Raw genomic sequence first — 20,723 nt, 5'->3', positions numbered from 1 at the left:
CTGGTTCCTAGTTCACATTTACCTAATATTATCACAGCATAATTATTCATGGGCAAGGTTGCCATTCACTAACGATTCTATTCTATTGCTACAATGATCAGTGACTGTTGTCATATGTGAACATACAATCTAACTATGGACAGACGTGTGCCAATATAAATACGCTAAGATGTATGTGTCTATTGACCTTCTAAACTCCTATTCCATCTCATTTTTCCAGCATGCTCCAAGAAGATAGTCCTGAAGCTTTATTCCTGGTATTTTCTTCTGATTTCCAAGTGGTCTATATTTTAAATTTTTTTTGGGGGGGTGACTAAGTCTTAAAGATTCCCCTAGGTGCTTAGGTCAGCACTGCTATACGTTTACCTCATCTTAGCTCCCCTTTGATATGTTTGCCGGCTCTAAACCACGAATAGCTTGGGCAGAAGTAGCTTCTACATCTTTCTCTCCACTGAAAACAAAAAGGAGTTCCATGGTGGTGTCTCAGAGAGATGAAATAAAACGAAATTATAGTATTAGGTATAAATTTTGGGTTTTGGAATTACTAACATGAGTCTTGAAGAATACTAACAAATGACAAAGAGAATGTGAGTTTTAAAATTATATGCCCTATTATGTCTTTACTTCTTGAATCTCTTATCCAAGTATATTAAAATATCACTGGCGAAAAGAAAAGCTGTGCAATTCTGCTCTGTGGGTTGCTATATCAACTGAGAAATAATGATAAATTGTTTCTAAAATTAATCAGATATGAATCTTCAATTCCTGACTTTATTGTGGACAATCCTGCAGATTAAGTAGGAGGCTGTCTAATAATTAGTTCTAATAACAGTTAACATTTGTATAGCGCTTTGCCCTTTACAGAGTGCTATACAGATGTTATCGTATTTGTAAAAGCTCAATAGCAATTAACCAGCGCTCAGGTCATTGATGGATGGCAGGACTAGTTAAGGCTGGGAGGACTGCAATGGCACAACAGGTACCACTAGATGGCAGCAGAATGTAAGTGATCAGGCGACCCTCCCCCCCACCAGCCCAGGTGCTGGGTCCTCTCAGCAGGGACATGTCTATTAAATCACGGAAGCATGGTGAATTTACTCTGGGTGAATTCTATCACTTGAGGTAGCAAGCTCCCAGGTCTATTAACTACCTCCTGGTAATGCTTCCACTATTTCACTTGAGGGTAGACTGCCAGAGACTCCTGAATCTCATTAGTCAGGGGAATATTTTATGGCTGGGGGGGGCGGGGGGGTGGTCTCTGGGGTGGTTTGGTGTGGGGGTGTGTGTGTGTCTTTCTGCCTCTCTTTTTAATAGTGAGATACACCCACATGTCAAAAAAAGTAGTAAACAGGGGCGCCTGGGTGGCTCAGTGGGTTAAAGCCTCTGCCTTCGGCTCGGGTCATGGTCCCAGGGTCCTGGGATCGAGCCCCACATCGAGCTCTCTGCTCTGCGGGGAGCCTGCTTCCTCCTCTCTCTCTGCTGCCTCTCTGCCTACTTGTGACCTCTGTCAAGTAAATAAATAAAATCTTAAAAAAAAAAAAAGTAGTAAACACCATATTGTCAGCAAACAGCTTTCCTTCTACTGAAATGCACTCTCCCCACAAAACTATTTAAGAGACAGAAACATGGCTTTGACGGCAGACAACCTAGGCTTCTCCCCCAGCTGCTATTTGTGTGATCTTGAACCAGTCTCCTGCATGAGAGTCATTTTCTTAATCTGTAAACCAAAGCGATGACTGTTCCTGTTTTAGTATCAATATTTAGATTGTCATTGGGGCTGAATGACAGGAGAAACGGATGTGAAAATGCCTCGCACAGTACACAGCCATGTGGTATTAGTTGAACTGAAACCAGAGACAGTTACCTAAGCGCTTCAAGCTACAAAGCATTAGGAACGACAAAATACTAAACTTCATTAACTGTAGAGAGAATGGGAGTTTGAGAAGTTGAGTTTCTTGAAGGATCTGGGCTTTTAACTGAGTTCTGAGAGACAGGCAAGACTTTCCTAAAGGGACAGGAAATTTCTGATGACCCTATTCTACTTAATTCTCCAGGTTTAGTCCCGATCTGGGCTCACCCTTTCCTCTCCTAAGCACAGCTAGCTGATCATTATGGAGGTAAGAATCAAGGAAGAATAATGAAGAAATAAGAATCCTCTCGATATAAAAAGTTAATGGGGGGGGCGCCTGGGTGGCTCAGTGGGTTAAAGCCTCTGCTTTCGGCTCAGGTCATGATCCCAGCGTCCTGGGATCAAGCCCCGCATCAGGCTCCCTGCTCAGGCGGGGAGCCTGCTCCCCCATCTCTTTCTCTGCCTGCCTCTCTGCCTACTTGTGATCTCTCTCTGTCAAATAAATAAAATCTTTAAAAAAAAAAAAAAGTTAATGGGGGCACCTGGGTGGTTCAGTGGGTTAAGCCTCTGCCTTCGGCTCAGGTCATGATCCCAGAGTCCTGGGATCGAGTCCCGCATCCGGCTCTCTGCTTGGTAGGGAGCCTGCTTCCTCTTCTCTCTCTCTGCCTGCCTCTCTGCCTACTTGTGGTCTCTCTCTGTCAAATAAATAAATAAAATCTTGAAAAAAAAAAAAAGGTAATGGTAAAGTTAAATGTCTTTAGACATAGGAGGTTTTTATATGCATAAATACCTACACTATGGACAATTCCATTATCTCTATGGTTCTCCTTCATTCAAACAAACTTCCCACAGACCAGTGGAGATAATACATGTTTAAGTCACAAGGCTGAAAGCCTGCAGTAAGTTGATCCACAAATTTGTTCCCGGCTTTATAATACCATGCCCTATAGCTATGATGAATACCTCTGGGGGAAGGCGGGTCAGGGGGGAGGGAAATTTATCTTACTCCTTGGCTGTAAAAGGCAACACCAACACATGGATTGGGCTCCAAGATAGCAACTCTTCATCAGACCCGGTAACAGCTAAATGGCCTTATCCCTTCCATTCATCATTTTCTACATTCAAGAGACTTCAATCATGCCACTGAACTCTCTTTTCCCATATTCAAAACCACACTCTTAAAAACATCTCATTTCATTTCTAAAGTGTTTCATGATAAACTGGGTGGATGTCAATGATTCTTATCTCATCTTAGCTTGCATCTCAGAGAAGATCTTCTAACTACCACCCACCAAGTGAAGATTTGACTTCATATACTCATAATGAAATACCTGAGATATGCAGTTACTTCTATTGACTCTTTTCTCCATCTGAACGTAGCAGGCTAGATGACTTGAATGTGACTTTAGGTCATAAGTTCCCTTAAAGGCCATGAACATAAACAGTCACATTTGAGCAGTGCCCGAAACAGCACAAACTAAATGAGTTAATAAACTGGAGCTTAGTGCTTAACAATGTGTTGAGTTTTTTAGTAACAATGAGCATGAGAACATCTACATTGGAGGTTCCAAAACACTTGGAAGTCCAAAAAGATACAGTGTAAGTCCTCGACTGCCTCAGTGCTTCAGGAAGCCTAATAACACTATATTCTCCCACGTTAAGTCACAGACCAGTTAAAACACTTAGAAAACCAAATGAGTAAGTTTAAACAGTTTTTTGAGGTATTTTTTTTCTTTTTAAAAAAATTTTTATTTTTAAGTAATATCTACACTGAACATGGGGCTCGAACTTAGAACCCCTGGATTAAGAGTCGCATGTCTACCAACTGAGCCAGTGAAAGCAAGGTATTCTTCTCTAATTATTCTTTTTTGTTTTGATTACCTTTCACAACTGGAATAATAAGTTTTAAGATATTTAGTTTAATAGGCAAAATCTTTAAAAAGCATGAAGTCTGATGTGGGGCAGAGAGAAGTGATTAATATTGAGGAGTTTGGGAACCCCAGACATAACCTATATTTGTTTCTGTTTTGATTCTTTAGTCATTGGATTTCACAAGGGAAATCTAAATCATGGGTCAAAGGTTCTCTTTGTCCAATCAAATTCAAAGAATAGTTTCAACTATTTAAAAAGGTTAAATCATGCATGTTAAGTCTCCAGATACATGCCTCATATGATAAGTAGAAGACAGAACTAAGATATTAATAACTTAATGACAGCCATGAAATGACATTCGTTACTCTGTATTGAAGCAAACTGTCTATTGCTGAAACATGGTTTTTTAGAACAAGTACCTTTAACTACAGGTTCTGATTATTAGTGAAAAGTCTTTGCAAAGGAATTCAAGATCCAGTCTGACAAATATTTCACGATTGAAGGTAAAGTTTATGGCAGAGAAAGAGTCAATCCCCATGTATCAGAGAGGAAATGGAACCAACATACTTATATTCAAGACTAGGATCAAAGCAGCAATTTTCCAGGGCATCCAGAGACTTCATCAGAAGGAGGTTCATCTGTTGGCCAGATATATCACTGGGCAAAGACCAAGAGGAAAAAGTCAGTCACTTAAAATCATTCAAATACCCAAAATACCGTATACTATTTCCTCTTAATATTTTACTGAACACTCATTTCATTAAAAAAAAAAACATAAAAGTAACAATAATATTGATGATTCACATATACTTATTTTGCAGAGCACAGAAATGGAGTCTGAGAATTTATTTAATAATTGAGTCCCTGAACAGTATAATCACTTGTAAAACAATAAACTCAAAAACTGCTGCTTTTGTGTTTCCTCACCCCATTCAGATTTTAAACCACTGAAAAACAAAAACTAAAATCAGAATTCCAGAAACATTTCTAACAATGCTAACGTGATTTTCTTCAGAATATTTAACAACCCGTGAAGCTGGAATTAAGAATAATCATTCCAAATCTCTCTCTTGCAGACACTGTTACTTCTGATTTCATGTGTCATTTGTGAAGGGTGTTCTTGTCCTTTTTCTTTCACTTGTTTTTTCAGAAGATGGGGGAGGAAACCCAGCCATGTATTTTTCTGCCTTTAGAGAATCATTGATGTGGTTTTGCCATGGTCTTGGTGAGAACGAGGACTTCTGTAGTAAAAGAAAACTTAAAAGGTGGTTCTGTGGCTGTGTTCTCAGGCAGGGTTGTGGGCTGTCACCAACACTTGACTGTTAAGGGGCTCCTAACACATCAACTGTCACACTGCTCCCTCATCAGCCCCAGGATGCCAACCAGCCACAGACACTTTACATAATATCTTCCCAAACCAAGAATCAGTGGTTTTATCTGAGGTGAGGGATTATATTCTGCAGTGAGTGTGTACCTGTGCACACTATGTGTGCGCGCACACACACACAGTTTTAATAGCTTTGACTAAGTCCTATTATCGTTGTTCTCTCAAGTAAAATATACTTAACTATCCTAAACCAATGCTGAAGAGATCCACTAGTATCCTCTGGGAGTTATGACAGAAGCAAGCTTGGGAATAATATGCTTTTCTGAATAAATTCTAGACCAGAACTGAAATTCAGGTGACTTTTTCATAAGCCAGGGCAAAAAAGGATTGTCACAATTCTCTTCTACAAGGTGATTTTTCATTCTTGAGCCCAATATACTGTCCTAATCCTGTACCACTGAGGGAGTCATGGTGGGCCATTTACTGGTTGTCACCAACTATTAAGAGTCAACAGCCCTTCAAATGATGACCTTAATTTTAGAAAAATGGAAACTTCCTCCAAAAATGTCATTATCTAGTGTCGCTGTCATTATCTAGTAAAATACTCGACAGCACCAAAAGGCAAATATTTCAGATTCCTCTGTTCTGAGAAATTAGGAAGGTGGGAACCATGAATTATTACACTGGTCACTACAGTGCTCACACACGGGCCAAAAAAGGAAGGATGCTGTCCAAACAGATCATTAGAGCAAAGTGAAAATTTGCATTGATTCTGAGGGCATTCAGTCTTGGGAAGAGCTTCCTGGTGTCCTTCCCCAGCCTCTTCTGCAGATGCAAAGTCAAGTAAGAGAGACAGGGGTGGAAGGTAATCTAGGAACTGGCATGAATCCTTCCAGTTTCTCCAGGTAGCATGATTAAATTAACCACAAGTGAAAACTTGTCAAGCCCTAAAACCAGCAGCATCTCCTCCTAAACTAATGATGAGGGGAGCCAGAGCCAAGATAGGAAGAGATGAGTTGCCTGGAATTAAACTGCCATGGCTCATTTTTAGCTGTAGAACGTGTTGCTTGAAAGATACTGAAGAAAGAGCATGAACACAGATGGTGAAGAAACTGCCATTTGTAGCAATAGTGGCAAAGGGAAAAAAAATCACTTTCAAGTTTTAAGTCTTTAAAAAACATGCTGCGTTCTGTCACACACACGAGATATGGAACAGTGAATTCACATGCAAAGGGCAGCCTTGTGTTCATGTCCAGAACCAGGCCTATAAATACAAATGCTGGTCAACAGAACAAAATGAGCATTCTAGAAACGTTTTCATTTATGATCACAGAGACGAAGCCAATCTTTCCAATCATCTGACAGATGTTTCCAAGAGCTGAAAATGATCATCTGAAAGACAGTATTTCCCTAGATCAATAGCAGTTCTCATAAAGGTTTCACATAATGGTGTCTGCACAAAGCTATGTAAATTATAAATGCAAACTTAACCACTGGTTTCAAACTGAAATCTAAATATAGCATAATGCCATCCAGTTTACCCACATTGACACTGTCTCTTGGCTTCGGACAGACTGTTCATTTCTGCCAACCAGGGAAGTTTAAGGACAGTGAACATCACAACAGGCTGCCTCTCCCCGCTATCCTCTTTCCGGTGCGGGGAAAATTCCAATTCAGTGCATACCTAAATATTCATGATATTCAAATATTCATGTTGTACCACACTGCAATCAACCTGGATATATAAAATTCTAAGGGTTGTTTCAAAATAAAGAATAAGTAGGACGGACAACACAACCAAAGTAGATTCATGCACAAGAAAACTTTCCCATCTTGTGGAATTTTCCGCCTGGGTCTTTGCTACTCGGTTAGCTCCATTCAAGGGTAAAGCTAGCTGTCCAACACCGAGTAAATGGAATAAAGCACACAGTATAATATGCACAGATTAAGACTCTTTAAGGATTATAAAAATGTAGCCAGGGCACGGGATAAAAGCAATCTTTAAAACTGGGTACATGCAGTTCTCAGTTAGCCTGGGTGATTCTCACCTCCCTCAGGCAGCAGGGATCTTCCAGTCTTTTCCTCCCATTTTATAATGGCATCAATAATCAATAATTATTTTCACCCTTGGAAACCAGGGGGAAAAGCAGCTTTTTCTTTTTAGGCCACTTTTCCTCGTGTCTATTACATGGATCTATGCATGTCATTCAGCTAAGCACGGAATGATTTTCAAGTTGCCATCACCTTCATAAGAGCAATCCCCCAAACACAGTAATATCTTCGGGATGGCATTCTGGGAAGACGGATGCACCCACAGAGGAGAAAAAAGCACCGATGTGCCCATTTCAAAAAGTTGAGCTGCCACCAGCACGCTCGCGAGCGCATGTGCCTGCGGTGCTGTCTGCCTCATCACAAAGACGAAAAGGAGGAGTATTTTCATCAACTGTACCTGAGTTTCTCCTCACACAAGCGAGAGAGAAACATCCCCAAAGCCAGGCCCATGTGGATCTGCACGGCTTGAGACTCATCAGCTCTCGGTTTCCCAGGTAACCTGGCAGTCAGCATGTTCAGGATTTCCTCAACCTTCTCTTTGCAAGAAATAATGAAAACTGGCACGAGGAGAGACAAAGCCGTGGCGGCAGCGGAGCGGGCGATCGCGCTAGCTGTGTTTTCACCAGAATAGGATTTCTAGGACATGCCAAAGGAAGAAAACAGGGATTGGCCTTTTGTTTAAAACATGAAGGAAGCACACCTGTCACAGAGTGTCACAGAGGCACCGCACCACAAGATCTGTGGCTCTTAGAGCTGCCACTACCCCCCTCCCCACTCACACTCCCCCCCCGCCAATCAAAAATATCATTTAAAATCATCTGTATCTGTGTTTGTCTAGGTAGTAGGTTCCCTTTTCACCCTCCCTTACTGAAACAATTTGCTCCTAAACAGCTGATTAGTAATATCCTTTTACATTTGGAAAAAAATAAATAAGTGTCTTCTCTGAAAAGGTGTGAATTCCCTCATTATAAAGCCTGAAAAAAAAGTCAGTGTTTTGAAAGACCACATGTGTTTACTAAAAAATGAAACAAAAAACCAAAGTGAAGTTACCCAAGCTTGGAGAAACCACCAAGCAAATATTTATAAATGCCCAGAAAACCAGTTTTCCAGGAGAGAGAGGAAGCGTGTGTGTGGTGGAGGTGGCGGTGGTGGGGGGTGGGGGTGGTGGTTAAAGTTTAGTACGAAGGAAGAAGTGTAAGTTTAGCACAGGGATCTATTGGCAGATCTCCCAAAATTTTTGGTGGGAACGCTTCCCAGTAGATGGATTATTTCCTACAGGGGGTTAATTCCTTTTAATTAAAAAGGAAGTTGAAATCCTAAAAGCCTTTGGTTACAAAGCAATAACCAGCTATTCAAAACGAAATGGAGAGCTCTATATGCTCCTTCCTATATGTAATTATGGGAAAAGAAATGAATAACAGCCCTAATAAAATGGCAGGGCAGCTGAGTATGAACAGCTTCTACAAGAATTCTACAAGAATCCCATGTACAGACATGGGATATACATTTATAAATATGTCTCAAGTGGGGAAGAAAGCCCGTTTATCATTCCGCATTATTATCCACTTCAAATTTTCAGACACGCCATAAAGGCCGTTCTGCCCCTTGCAATCAAAGCACATTAAAAAGTGTGTTTAATTCTGTACCCATTTGCTCTCTAAGCTTCAGTACTTCAAGGACAAAAATCAAACATGTGCTAAGGTATTCTTTAAGTTAACATAGCATTATTGTAATGACAATACTATTCAAAATGACCCAGCTGCTCCAACACTGGAAGTCAAGAAAGTAGCTTTCGAATCAGTGCTTTGAAGAAGTAGAATAATGCAAAAATCACAATGGTAAGAGGCAACCCTGAGCTGGCTACTAGGGAGATTATTTTTATTGGTTTGCAAGAACTAAGCAGCATGATTAGAAATCTCATAGAATATCCTGGCCTGGTAAATATCTGAACCAGAGACCTATTGCAAAGACCTCCACATAAACTAGATTTCTGTCCGTCATTAAAGGAGTAAGAATACTTCCGACAGCAAGCAAAGGATCATAATGCAAAGATTTCTTTGAGGAAAATCCAAATTCCAACTTAATTCTATATTATCTACAAGTCATTTCTTTGTCCCCAAGTATAGTTAAAAATCCTAGTTCCAGACCCCAAGGCCCGGATGAATATGTAACAGGTCCTCCCAAAAGCAGGAGGACAGAGGCATGCAGAAAGCTGTATGGAGAAGAGAAGGGAATGGAGTTTCGGGCACAATTCATGATCTTAGCAACAGTTCACGACCTGTGCTATATTTTTATTCAAATCGACTATAATCCTCTGCCACTCAGCTGATTGTCCCATGATCACTGTAATTCCCTAAGCAGTGGAGAGTGATAAGGCAGAACCAAAATAATTCTGGGCAGATACAGAAATAAAACATGCACTACAGCCAATGAAGGGGAAATAAAACCTAAACAAAAGAGGTGTGTTTTCAGTTTGTTTCAAATCTTAGGATATTAGCATGAAGAAAAAGAGAGACTAAGTGACAGGTGCAACAATATTCCTTGGTATGTTTAGAGTATTTCGAAAGTTATAGGCGGTGATCCTCGCAAATCTTTCATAATGTTGGCAAGGCATTAATTTTTACCTTCATTGTACAGGTAAGGAAAATAAAATGATGGGTTAAGTATCAGTCCAATGGTCACAAAACCAATAAGGGGCAGAGCTGGGGCTACAATCAGTATAGATAATACCGTTCAACTGCCTCATTTTCCACGTTAGGACACAAAGGTCCAAAGAGACTTACGTGAACTGCCCATGGTCACATATTCCAGAATTTTAAAAAACCAAAACTAGAAACTCAGGGCTCCCAATCTTTAGCCAATATTTATTTCACGACAACTATAGCTCTTGCCTCTGATTATACATGGGAATCATCTAGAGACCTTTCAAAACACTGATGGTGCCCAGGGTCCATCCCTAAGCAATTAAATCAGAGGAGAGGCCTACAGGGCAGTACTTCTTTTTTCTATCTATACAGAGATTTCAAACACATACATGTTCCTCAGGTGATTCCAACGTAAAGCTAAGAATGATCACACCACGGTATGGCTTTCGTATGGACAACTAATATGAGTAGCCTCGACCCTTGACTTTTCCAATCATTTTAAAAATTTTCTTTCTCAGACTTACGTAATAAAATGAGGAGAAAACTTGGCCTCTGGGTTGGTAATGGCTATCCACAATGACCAGGAGCGTATCAGACACCATGGAAACCCACTCCTTCATTGAAAGGAAATTGGGCTGAACCTGCAAAGGAAGGAAAACATGAAGTGAGGGGCGACGGGGTGGCTCAGTCGGTTAAGTGTCCAGACTCTTGATGTTGGCTCAGGTCATGATCTCAGGATCCTGGGATCTACCCCATGTCATCGGGCTCAGCACTCAGCAGAGTCTGCTTGAGGATTTTCTCCCCTCTCCCTCTGCCCCTTCCCCTGTTCACCTTCTCTCTTTCTCATATAAGTAAGTTAAAAAAAAAAAAAAAAAGGAAAAAACATAAAATGATAATAGAAAAAAAAAAGAAAACAAAACCTAAATATTATTTCTAGATCTGGGGCACAACCCCCTTCTGTACAGTGCTATTATCAAAAAGTAACCTTCAGGGCACCTGGGTGGCTCAGTGAGTTAAGCCTCTGCCTTCAGCTCAAGTCATGATCCCAGGGTCCTGGAATCGAGTTCCACATCGGGCTCCCTGCTCAGTGGAGAGCCTGCTTCTCCCTCTCCCTCTCATGCTGCTCTGCCTACTTGTGCTCTCTCTCTGTCAAGTAAGTAAAATCTTTAAAAAAAAAAAAAAGTAACCTTCAGCTGCCAGGACATTAGGAGGCAGATAGATATTTAACAAATACACATCCTCGGTTTGTGCCCCAACAGGAACAAGATTTACCTTTTATACAAGACAAGCAGAGGTGTGAGAGGATGGGGATTAGGAAACAGACTGTGTCCAAGAGCTCTCCACAGCCCACCTGCGTTTGGTGAGGGTGACATGGGGGTTAAAGGAGAGACGTGCAGAGAAAGAAAGTCAAAATGCCTCATTTCTCTGACTTGCCGTTTCACAAAGGAGGCAATAAAAAGCAGCCTACAAAATTCTCATCACCATCTTTAGCATTTCTGCTTACTACCACCACAGATTTATCATTCTGAATCATCACAACATTTGCCTAGCTAATTAGGTATGAAAGCACAAATGATCTTCAGTTGGGAAAAGAAAAGGAAAGAGAATGCAAAAAACCAAAACAACAAAACCCAACTCATTAAAAAGAGACCTTGGTTTTAAAAATCACTCATGACCGTGGATGTCAAAAGCATCCATTAACTCACACGGTCACCCCCAGGTGGTGCAAACGACAAAGGTCAATGCCATGTTAAGCATCCTTGGAATTAATAGCTTGACTCAAGGAAGGCCTTCTTCCCAGGCTGTTTGGCTCTCAGTCATATGCAGATTGGAACAAAGTTTGAAAGCCTCAACGCTCATCAAATAAGGAGTGAATTTGTACTGACAACCAAAGACAAGGCGATGAAGAACAAAAGCAGAGCTCCAGGTGGTGTGGCTTCTCCACGTTTTGTGTACTATGTGTTTTAGCACAGAACCAAAGAGTGGGGAAATAAAGAATAAGACTGCCTGGAACTCAAACTCAGAGCTAGACCCCTGGTTATCAGTGGGGCAAATTATCTGCTCGACTGCCCCAAATCAGGGATCCTAGAAAGGCACTTTTAACTTTTTAGGTCGTAGATTCTACTTAGCATGTTGTCTCTGCTAAAGTACTCTATGCCTCTTTCAAGGATAGAAAACATCTTTCTCAGCATTAAAGTAAGATTCTGCATTTAAAGTTAAATTTTCTTACGGTATCTACACTTTTATCCTTCGTGCAATAATTGCCTGGTCTCTTTCCCTTCCGCACAGGTAATATATGTTTGTAGCTTTTGCCACACAGCCTCTGTTCTCTGGTTTACTGGTGATGGCACACTTTGGAGAATTCTCTCCTCCAGGACTTGAAGCTTGGTTAAATGCTCAATGAAGCTACCCATCCAACCTGCCCAAGGGGTGGGCATGAGACCCAGGGGACCCTAAATCTTGAGTGACACAAGCACAGTACATGACCAGAGCGGATCCATCCCAGGGACAGTGGTCCGTCCGCTGTGATGGTTCTCCTATCACTTCCTGTGCCTAATGCTCTTCCCCAAACCCAGTTTTAAGCTTTGCCTTCAATTCCATGGACTTCCGGATGCCCTATTTTTCCGCTTTTTTAATTTAGATGAGAGCTGGTTCCTTCGCTTGCAAACAAAAAACTCCACCATGAAAAAAAAAGAGTACAGATGGCCCAGAAGACATACTGAGGGAACAGAGACAGGCTGAATGGTGTTGAATAAAGCCCGGTTCTTGCAGCAAGAAGTCAGATGATGGCTACTATGACTGAGCACTTAGTATCCACCAGCCGTCGAGCTCTACAAATACACATTCATTTGATCCTCAGAGCAATCATGTCTGTTGAGTACCTCTATCCCCACTTTACAGATGGGGGAACAGGCTTTGCAAGGGTAAGTTACCAAAAACAGACCACAGAGCTAGCAAGTGCAAGTACTGGGATTTAAATACAGGACTCTCCTACTCCAAAGCCTGTGTTTTTTAACCACTTGGCTATATTGTCTCCAGATAATGATAGCTACTAGATAACGGGGCTTAAAAGAAGAATAAATCCATGCCTTTTTATTTTGACAGATATGAATTATCTGAAAAAGTACATTGGAAATGAACATTGGCCAGCTCGCCACATGTTTAATTAAGAAATAAATGCCTTGCAAAAATGAATAGGCACTTTGTCATTGACATCTACAATTAAAATGCAAAGTACAATTTTTTTCAGTCAGTAAACACTGCTTATTTATCATTTTTTGACAGCATTGTTCACTTTCAGTAAGCCTAGTTAACCTCCTAAGATTGGTTACCACTGATGTAATCACAAAAAGACAACCCCTGTTGCATAAAATTGGTACCTTCAAATGGAAATGACCACTTAACTGTGATGGAGAAAGCAAAACAGAAAAGCAGCAAGGAAGAGTGTCTGAGGAGCCCCTCGAGCTCGCCCGCCGTGTAAAGACCCATGGAGCAGTCTAACCGTGCTGCCGCAGGCATGGGCTCTAACCTCGTAAATTCAGGGCCAGGCTTAAAGAGGCTTCTCACTTTTCAAACGGTGCCCAACTGGTTCAAATCACCCTTAACTCACCTCCGGGACCCCCTCCGAGTCTGAGGAAAGGCTGGCTTCGTGTTTGGATACGACCACAGCGAGGCTGCTTAAGGCTAACAGCGCGTTGCCCTTGACCACTGGGCTCTCCCTGTTCAAAAAGAAAAAAATTCCGAGAGAGGATTTGGGGGCATTAACAGGGAAAAGAGAAGGTGTTATTACACAGGAGGCAGATGAGGTCAAAACGCACTTCCATTCCCTCACAGAGCTGTAGCCCCACACGTCTGCTTGTGCCCTGATGTTTTTGCCTTCTTCTGACCCTGGCGCGGATTTCTTACTCTCCTCTACGGGTATGGTCATTCATTCAGCTTTTTTTTTTTTTTTTTTTTGGACCTACAAATCTAAGCTCACATATCTAAGTTCGTTCTTTCTAAAGTTTTTATTCCATCGTTGGATGCGGCATTTCATAAGCTGTGTCTTTCTGTTTCATCTTTGACCAATATAAATTTATTGATTTGTGTGGAAGAGACGAGCGGAGACAGTTGTGTGAATGAGTACAGTAGAATGCAACTGGCCTCTGGCTTTTCTCAGGCGCTGGTGTGTGGACAGCACCCTTTGCCAGCAACCTGCCATGCTGGTTACTATAATTATTATCATTATCCTCCCCTTCTTTCCTTCGAGATGCCAAAGCCAGCAATCTTAAAGGCAGTTTGTGATATAACCTAGAGACCCTAGATAAGGCGCCAAAAAAAAAAAAAAGTCCTGTTTTTAAACTATCTGGATGGAGAGTTGCCCTCTCCTGTTATACAAATAGTGGTTTTTCTATGAACAGCAACAAAATTTTAATGTGACTTCTGGATTTAGTATCAAGAAAACTGAACCTTTTCAAATATACTTACCACCTGAAAATGAACACTTAATATTTTTCCATTATTCCAACGTGATTCTATAGAAGAAAAATCTTCAGTGGGCACTGATGAGAGGCTCTTGGCTGGCCACCTCCATCTGAGCACCCAAGCCCTCGGACATTCCATTCTGTCCTGGTTGGGGGTTCCCATAACTACAGAGATTGTTTCCCAAAACCTGGATTTGAGACCTGAACATGAACCTGTGGGTACATGCTAGAATGACTCCTGCTCACCCCAATGCAAGAACAGGACAGATCTGTGGGGTGAGGAGACTTCCAGCTCTGCTCCCCATGCACGCTAAGGACCTCCAGTCCCAGGCCACAATCATGACAGAACCTGTGAGTTATGGGTATTCAAAGGTGAGTATACACACACGTTCTTGCATTTTTGTTTCCGTTGGGTAAGAACAGGATTCAGGACTTGCCATGATCAAGTTCCCCCATTTACCTATCCATGGAATCCCTCCCGCCTTCTCCCTCTCCGCCTTGGGGTGGAGGCTTCCTTTGCGCACTTGCTCATTCTGTTCACTCCTGCTTAATTCATTTCTCTGCAAGGCCTGTCATAATTTGATAACACAACGATGTTTATATTGGGGGATGGGGTGAGGAGAGAAACTAGGAGGAAGACCTGAAGGTTAAGCAAATGCCTTCAACCTAGGTTTTGCTAGACTTCTGCAGTGAGGATCACTGGGATATGGATAATAATTAAAAAAACACCAGGAAGCAGGACAAGGTCTGTGCACTCCAAGGCGCCCAAGCCGTAACATCACTTAACAAAACCAAAATTAACTCTTCTATTTCTAATATGATCTCTTTCCTTTAGCTGAGAATATCCTGAAGCCTGTCCTGCTACAAAACAGCCATCGATCCCTAAAGTTATAGTAAAAAAAAAAAAAAAAAAAAAAATTTCAAATTCTGAGTGATCTCACAATTTGATCCCTGATTTTCATTACCCTATAGAAAAACTCAGATGGTCACCAGAAACTGGGCGTCAAATAATTTAAAACAAGGATATTAGGGGTGCCTGCGTGGCTCAGGTCATGATCCCAGGGTCCTTGGATGGGGTCCCACATCTGGATCCCTGCTCAGTGGGGAGTCTGCTTCTCCCTCTACATGCCACTCCCCCTGCTTATGCTTGCTCTTTCCCTCCATCTCTCTCTCTCTTTCTCTGTGCCAAATAAATAAATAAATACTTAAAAACAAACAAACAAACAAACCCAAGGATATGAGACAAGATGACATGAAAAGTCCTTTTGTAACCCTGAAATTCCAGAAGAACATTTAGCCTCCGTTTCAAAACAGAGCCCTCAAATGATTTTGTTTCAGAAGTTCCACTGGTCTCGACATCCCCAACATGCATTGTTCTTGTAAAATGGAAAAAAATGTATTTAAAGCCACTAGTGATTAGACCTTTGCTTGCAGACTAAATGCATATTTGGACATTAATCTTTGAATAGAAAAAAAGTATATCACAGTCCATGCAGTGGATGCTCGGGCCAAGCTACACACTTCACAAAGGTGCTGTGACCAGCACTGGTCAACTTGGCCTTCCCTGCATGCCCAGCACCGTGACTTATGGAGGGGAGACACTCGATACATATTTAGTGAAACAAATTCACCGAGGAGCTGGCCAGGTGAAAATCTACAACTGGGTTCAGCAAAAACTCATCAGCTTGTGGATCAAATAACTATCCCCTACCGGTCGGCAGTGGTAACTAATTTGCATAATAACATGTCAGCATCAGTACAGTATTTATCTAGGCAACACCACTAGCATTTTAATTAAACTGTCCTTTGGAACAAACTGATGCCATTAACCTAATTAAAAAGCACAGGGAAGGATGAGCTACAAGGATGCTTTCTTAGGGACAAAGTATTACATTATATATTAGTAAAGCGATCCCATCCTTTGGGGATTTTCATCTTTGGGTTCAGATCTATTTCATTAATAACAATGAAAATAAACTTACATCAATCACTGGGGTTTATCTGTGTTCTGATTCTCCCTTAGCCCTATCCTTGATGCTTTAAAACTGCTCTTAAATGAGTAAATCAGTCTAATCCTGTGACTGCATTTAACTTACAGCTCAGAACAAAGTGAGTCTTACAATGGTCCAAACCAGCCTGTGACAGCCATGATCCAAGAAAGGGAAGGCTAAGCTGGCAGCAGGTGGTGGTGGGGTCCTCCCATGGTTGGAGGAAGCCAGTGGGAAAAAGTAAAGAGAGGGCAGCAGAGTAATTTTTTTCCTCCTGCACTATCATTAATCTCTCAGCCTCCGAACCTCACTTGCTGTCATACCTACTATTGTCAGCATTGCTTTAATAAGATAAGGTCTATAAAATACTTTGAAATTTTTGATGAAAAGGTTTAGCACCATGAGAACATGAATTATTTTTATTCCCTACCACTGAGAATGTGAACACACTCTTCCTAGGTATTAGTCATGAAACGATGCTTTGCAAATCTGAAGATTAAAATCTTGTTGAAATAAAATTTTAGAATGGAAAATGCAAAAGCTACTAGAGAGGCAAAATTATAGTCTAATAGAAAGCTGCTAGATTCTTCAGCATTTACAGTTTTTGCTGCAAATGTCAGAGCACTCTTTTTAACAGGATGTAAGTAGGCTACATAATGGAACAAACTACTAAAGGTAAAGGTCAAAGACAGCCCCCAACCCAGCACCCCCTCCCTTCCATATGCAGCTGAGGGCTCCCCCACTGTGTCTGCAATTCACCAAACTGGATAAGCAGACACAAATGAGTCCCTAGCGAAGCCTCTCTGTACTTTAGTTTTCACTTTGTCAACAGATATGTCAACAGATATTTCCCAGTGCCTCCCACAGAACTGAGTGCAGGGGAGGATTACCACTTCTATCTCCCTTTATTCAGAAGACATGAGGCTGAACAGTGATCATGTACTGCAATCAGACTTCACCATTACGTGCCTGCTTAAGAAATTACTGGTAGAAAGCGAACTCTCAGGTAGATCATGTTCTTTCTTTTTGTTTTTACCCTAGAGAAAAACCTATTTAGCCACGGAAGGCTCTTGGACACGATAGGGATAAACTATACTGCAATTAAATATGTCTAGATAATGCAGACACATGAAATCCTCCAGATCAAAGGTCAATCCACGTTATTTGGTGGATAAGAATAAAGGAAGTCCTACAGAAAGGGCAGCAGCTAAAGGTGACAGTGGAAGGGAGAAGCGGCGGTAACTGACATGTAACTTACTGCCAGAAACAATTACTCAGCTTGTTAGCAAAGGAACCTGAAGAGATTGTTCCAGCAAGTTCATTAGGGTGTAATTTTCTGTTGAGAGTTGGCTTAAGATAAATAAAAAGCCTCAAGGTGGTAATGCTTGTTATTTTTGTTAAAACAACCATAAGGTTATGATTGAAACTGCCATTTTCATGGGTCTTCATGCACGTTTTAGGTACTTAAAAATTCAATTTTTAGATACCCTGGACCCAGTAACACAAAGGGAATGAAAGGAAGTAGTACTCTGATTTATTTCCTGGCTCACAGTTGAGATTTAATAACCTATTTGCAGAACCCACATAATTCACATTAGCAAGAATTTCTCCTTCCCTTAGCAGCCCCCATCCCCGCCCCAAATCAAATGAGAATCCTTTAAATCTAAGTCAAAGCACGGGGCATTCTGTTAGGTGTACAACAAGGGCACGACCTCAGTGACTCTTGATGTCAAAGTCATGTTTGTATTGATTCCTCTGTATTCTCACAAAAAAGACATGAACTTAAGAATTAACACAAGAAAGGATAACAACTGATTTAAAAAAAAAAAGAAAAGAAAAAATCTTTAAAATCCTTAAAGTTAGGACAGACCCTAAAGGGAGAAATGGTATGCACCTGCCAGGAAAAAAAAAAAGTTTAAACAAAATTTTTGGTAAGAGAATAAATGGATCTTACTTGGCCGCCGCCTTGGTGATCTCCTCCGTCAACATGTCTCGGACCCTGCAATACAGATTGAAAATAGGTGCAGGAGTTTTTGTTGGAGTAAGAACCCAATCTTTTTGCTTACCTCTGGCAATGACTCCAGATCCTAAAACGACATATGTGGAACTTCAGTGTAAGATGAAAAAACTGCAATGGAGGCTTTCCTTCAAGGACTTTCCCCCGCCTGTTTCTTAGGTCACTTACTGGAGGCAGGGAAGAAGGTGACTACCGAGGAGCGACATGCAGGCAGAGTCACGATGGTGTCACCTCTTAAACTGAGTGGTGGCTGTACAGGTGTCCCTTATGTTTTATTCTGCTATGGGCTGAAAGTTTGTGTTCCCCCCAAATTAGTATGTTAAAATCTCCACAGCCCATGTAGAGCGTTTGGAGGTGAGACTTGGGGAGATCGTGAGGGTGGGGAGCTCGAGAGGGGATGAGCGCCCCTGTTAAGAAGAAACACAATGGTTGCTCTCCCTCCTGTGAAGATACAGGGAGAAGGCAGCCACTCGCAAACCAGGAAGCAGGCCCTCCCCAGCACAAATCTCCCGGTACCTCGATCTGCATTTTCCAGCCTCCAGAACCATGAGAAATTTCTGTTATTTAAGCCATCCATCCAGTCTATGGTATAGCAGTCTAAACTAAGTCTAAACTAAGACATTCTCTCGTTTTTGGCAGAAGAGCTCACTAAAATGGCAATTTACTATGTCCAAATTGTAGGTAATAGAACCATCACTACACAAAATAAAATTGAAATGGTTCTAAAATCACTCTGGAGCTGAAAAAAAATAATTATACATGTGGATTGGAAGATAATGTACTCAATTCAAATATTCACAAGATAAAATCTCTTTTCACCATAAAAGCCTTGAGATCAAGAACAACCATGGACTGCCATATTTACATTTTGAAGACGCAATCATAAGTATTTTCACTATACACCTTAAGTTTCTTAAGTTCAAACTTTTTATAAATATAAAATTTTGCAAATGTTAGAGCTGTACTATTTTCATTGGAAATGTTTTAAAAATCTTAGCTATCTGCAGTCTCTGAGAATGACTTGATCTTCACAGCCAAGTTTTTCAAACAGCTGCAAACACTGTTCCTACAGACTATAAACCTGCATTCTATAAAACTATTTGACAATAAATTTCTCTAAAATATATTGTCCTAGGGAGCACCTGGGTGACTCAGTCAGTTAAGTGGCTGGCTTCAGTTCAGGTCATGATCTCAGGTTCCTGGGATCAAGCCCCATGTCCGGGTCGTTGCTCAACAGGGACTCTGCTTCTCCTTTTCCCTCTATGCACTCTCTATCTCTCTCTCAAATAAATAACTATTTTTATAAAATAAAATAAAATTAAAATATATTGTCCTCTCTCAGTCTTCCTAAATGGAGTATGCTGCATTCAGTGCGGGTTTTTTTTTTACTGGTCAATGTGGAATTTTTACAAATGATGACCTGCCTATAGTTGTATGCTAGGCCAAACCTTCTATTCGTGGGCTGGTTCCCACCTCTTACTGCCTGCTTCTGTCTGCTTCACCAACCGTTCCTTCTCTACTTGTATAACTCTCCTTAGCAGGTGAACATACTATAATACCTACCATCTTCAAGGAAGAAAACACTCTCCAGTGACTACCCCATTTTGCTGCTTCTCATACAGCAGAACTTATTTAAGATAGTTCATCTCCTTCCACTCTTTCTAGACCCTTCTATAATCTGGCTTTTGTCCCCACAGCTCCACTAAAACAACTCCTATAATGGCTGCCAAGGACTTTCAAGAGACCAAGTCTTTCCCAATTCTCAGTCTCTACCTTTTGCTGCCACATAGCAACCCTGGACACAACCGGTTTCTCCTTTCTCGAAACACTTTCTTCCTTGGTTTCAGATTCCATTCTCTCTTGGTTTTCTTCCCACATCACTCACCCACTACTTTCCCTTCATCTGCCCCACATCTAAATGTTGAACCACTCTGGAGCTCTGTCCTCTGACCTTTTCTCTATCTTTACTTATGCCTTAGACAATCTCATCCAGCATCATCATTTTAAATGCAGCTGATATGTTGATAATACCCAAATTTATATTTTTAGCCCTGATCTCATCCCCAAACTCTAGACTCACATGGGCAATGACCTACCTGATATCTCCAAATTGGAGGTCTAACTAGCAAGACCCAAATCTGATTCCTACCCCATGGAGACCTGCTTTTCTACTGTCTTCCCCATCTTAGGGAATGGGAAGTTCATACTTTTAGTTATTCACAGTCAAAATCTCGGAGTTATCCTGGATGCCCATCTTTCTGTCACTTTCTTCATTCCATCTCTATGTATTTTGGAGATACACGACCAATACACGACCCCCACCAAATGATCATTTTAGAAGATGAACCTCAAACTATATGTAAAAGAGAATCACAAACAGGAAGCGAAATCCAAATTCTTAACCTCTAATCTTGAATTCGATGTCCTAATGTTTTAAACTGTGTCGCCATTTTGAAAGTTCACCTAGAAAATGTAACTTACAATAGAATTGCTTAAGCATACACACATGC

At 41.1% G+C, this 20,723-nt stretch overlaps 1 protein-coding gene across 2 annotated transcripts in view; it reads right to left on the bottom strand.

Annotated features, from left to right (window-relative positions):
• FOCAD (focadhesin) overlaps positions 1-20,723 on the bottom strand; it is a 303,850-nt gene that overhangs the window by 51,269 nt on the left and 231,858 nt on the right. For both annotated transcript variants that reach the window (XM_080819443.1, XM_080819444.1), the window contains exons 24-28: positions 18,151-18,195; positions 13,356-13,464; positions 10,270-10,386; positions 7,498-7,736; positions 4,289-4,378 (exon numbers count right to left, since the gene is read on the bottom strand). In XM_080819443.1, the coding sequence (XP_080675569.1) occupies positions 4,289-4,378; positions 7,498-7,736; positions 10,270-10,386; positions 13,356-13,464; positions 18,151-18,195 (600 nt within the window). The remainder of the gene's footprint in view (positions 1-4,288; positions 4,379-7,497; positions 7,737-10,269; positions 10,387-13,355; positions 13,465-18,150; positions 18,196-20,723) is intronic.

Source organism: Martes martes (genome assembly GCF_963455335.1).
Source record: "Martes martes genome assembly, chromosome: 12".
In the NCBI taxonomy this organism is placed as follows: domain Eukaryota; kingdom Metazoa; phylum Chordata; class Mammalia; order Carnivora; family Mustelidae; genus Martes; species Martes martes.
The sequence above is the reverse complement of the archived record's forward strand: the minus strand, read 5'-3'. Positions and strand labels throughout refer to the sequence as shown.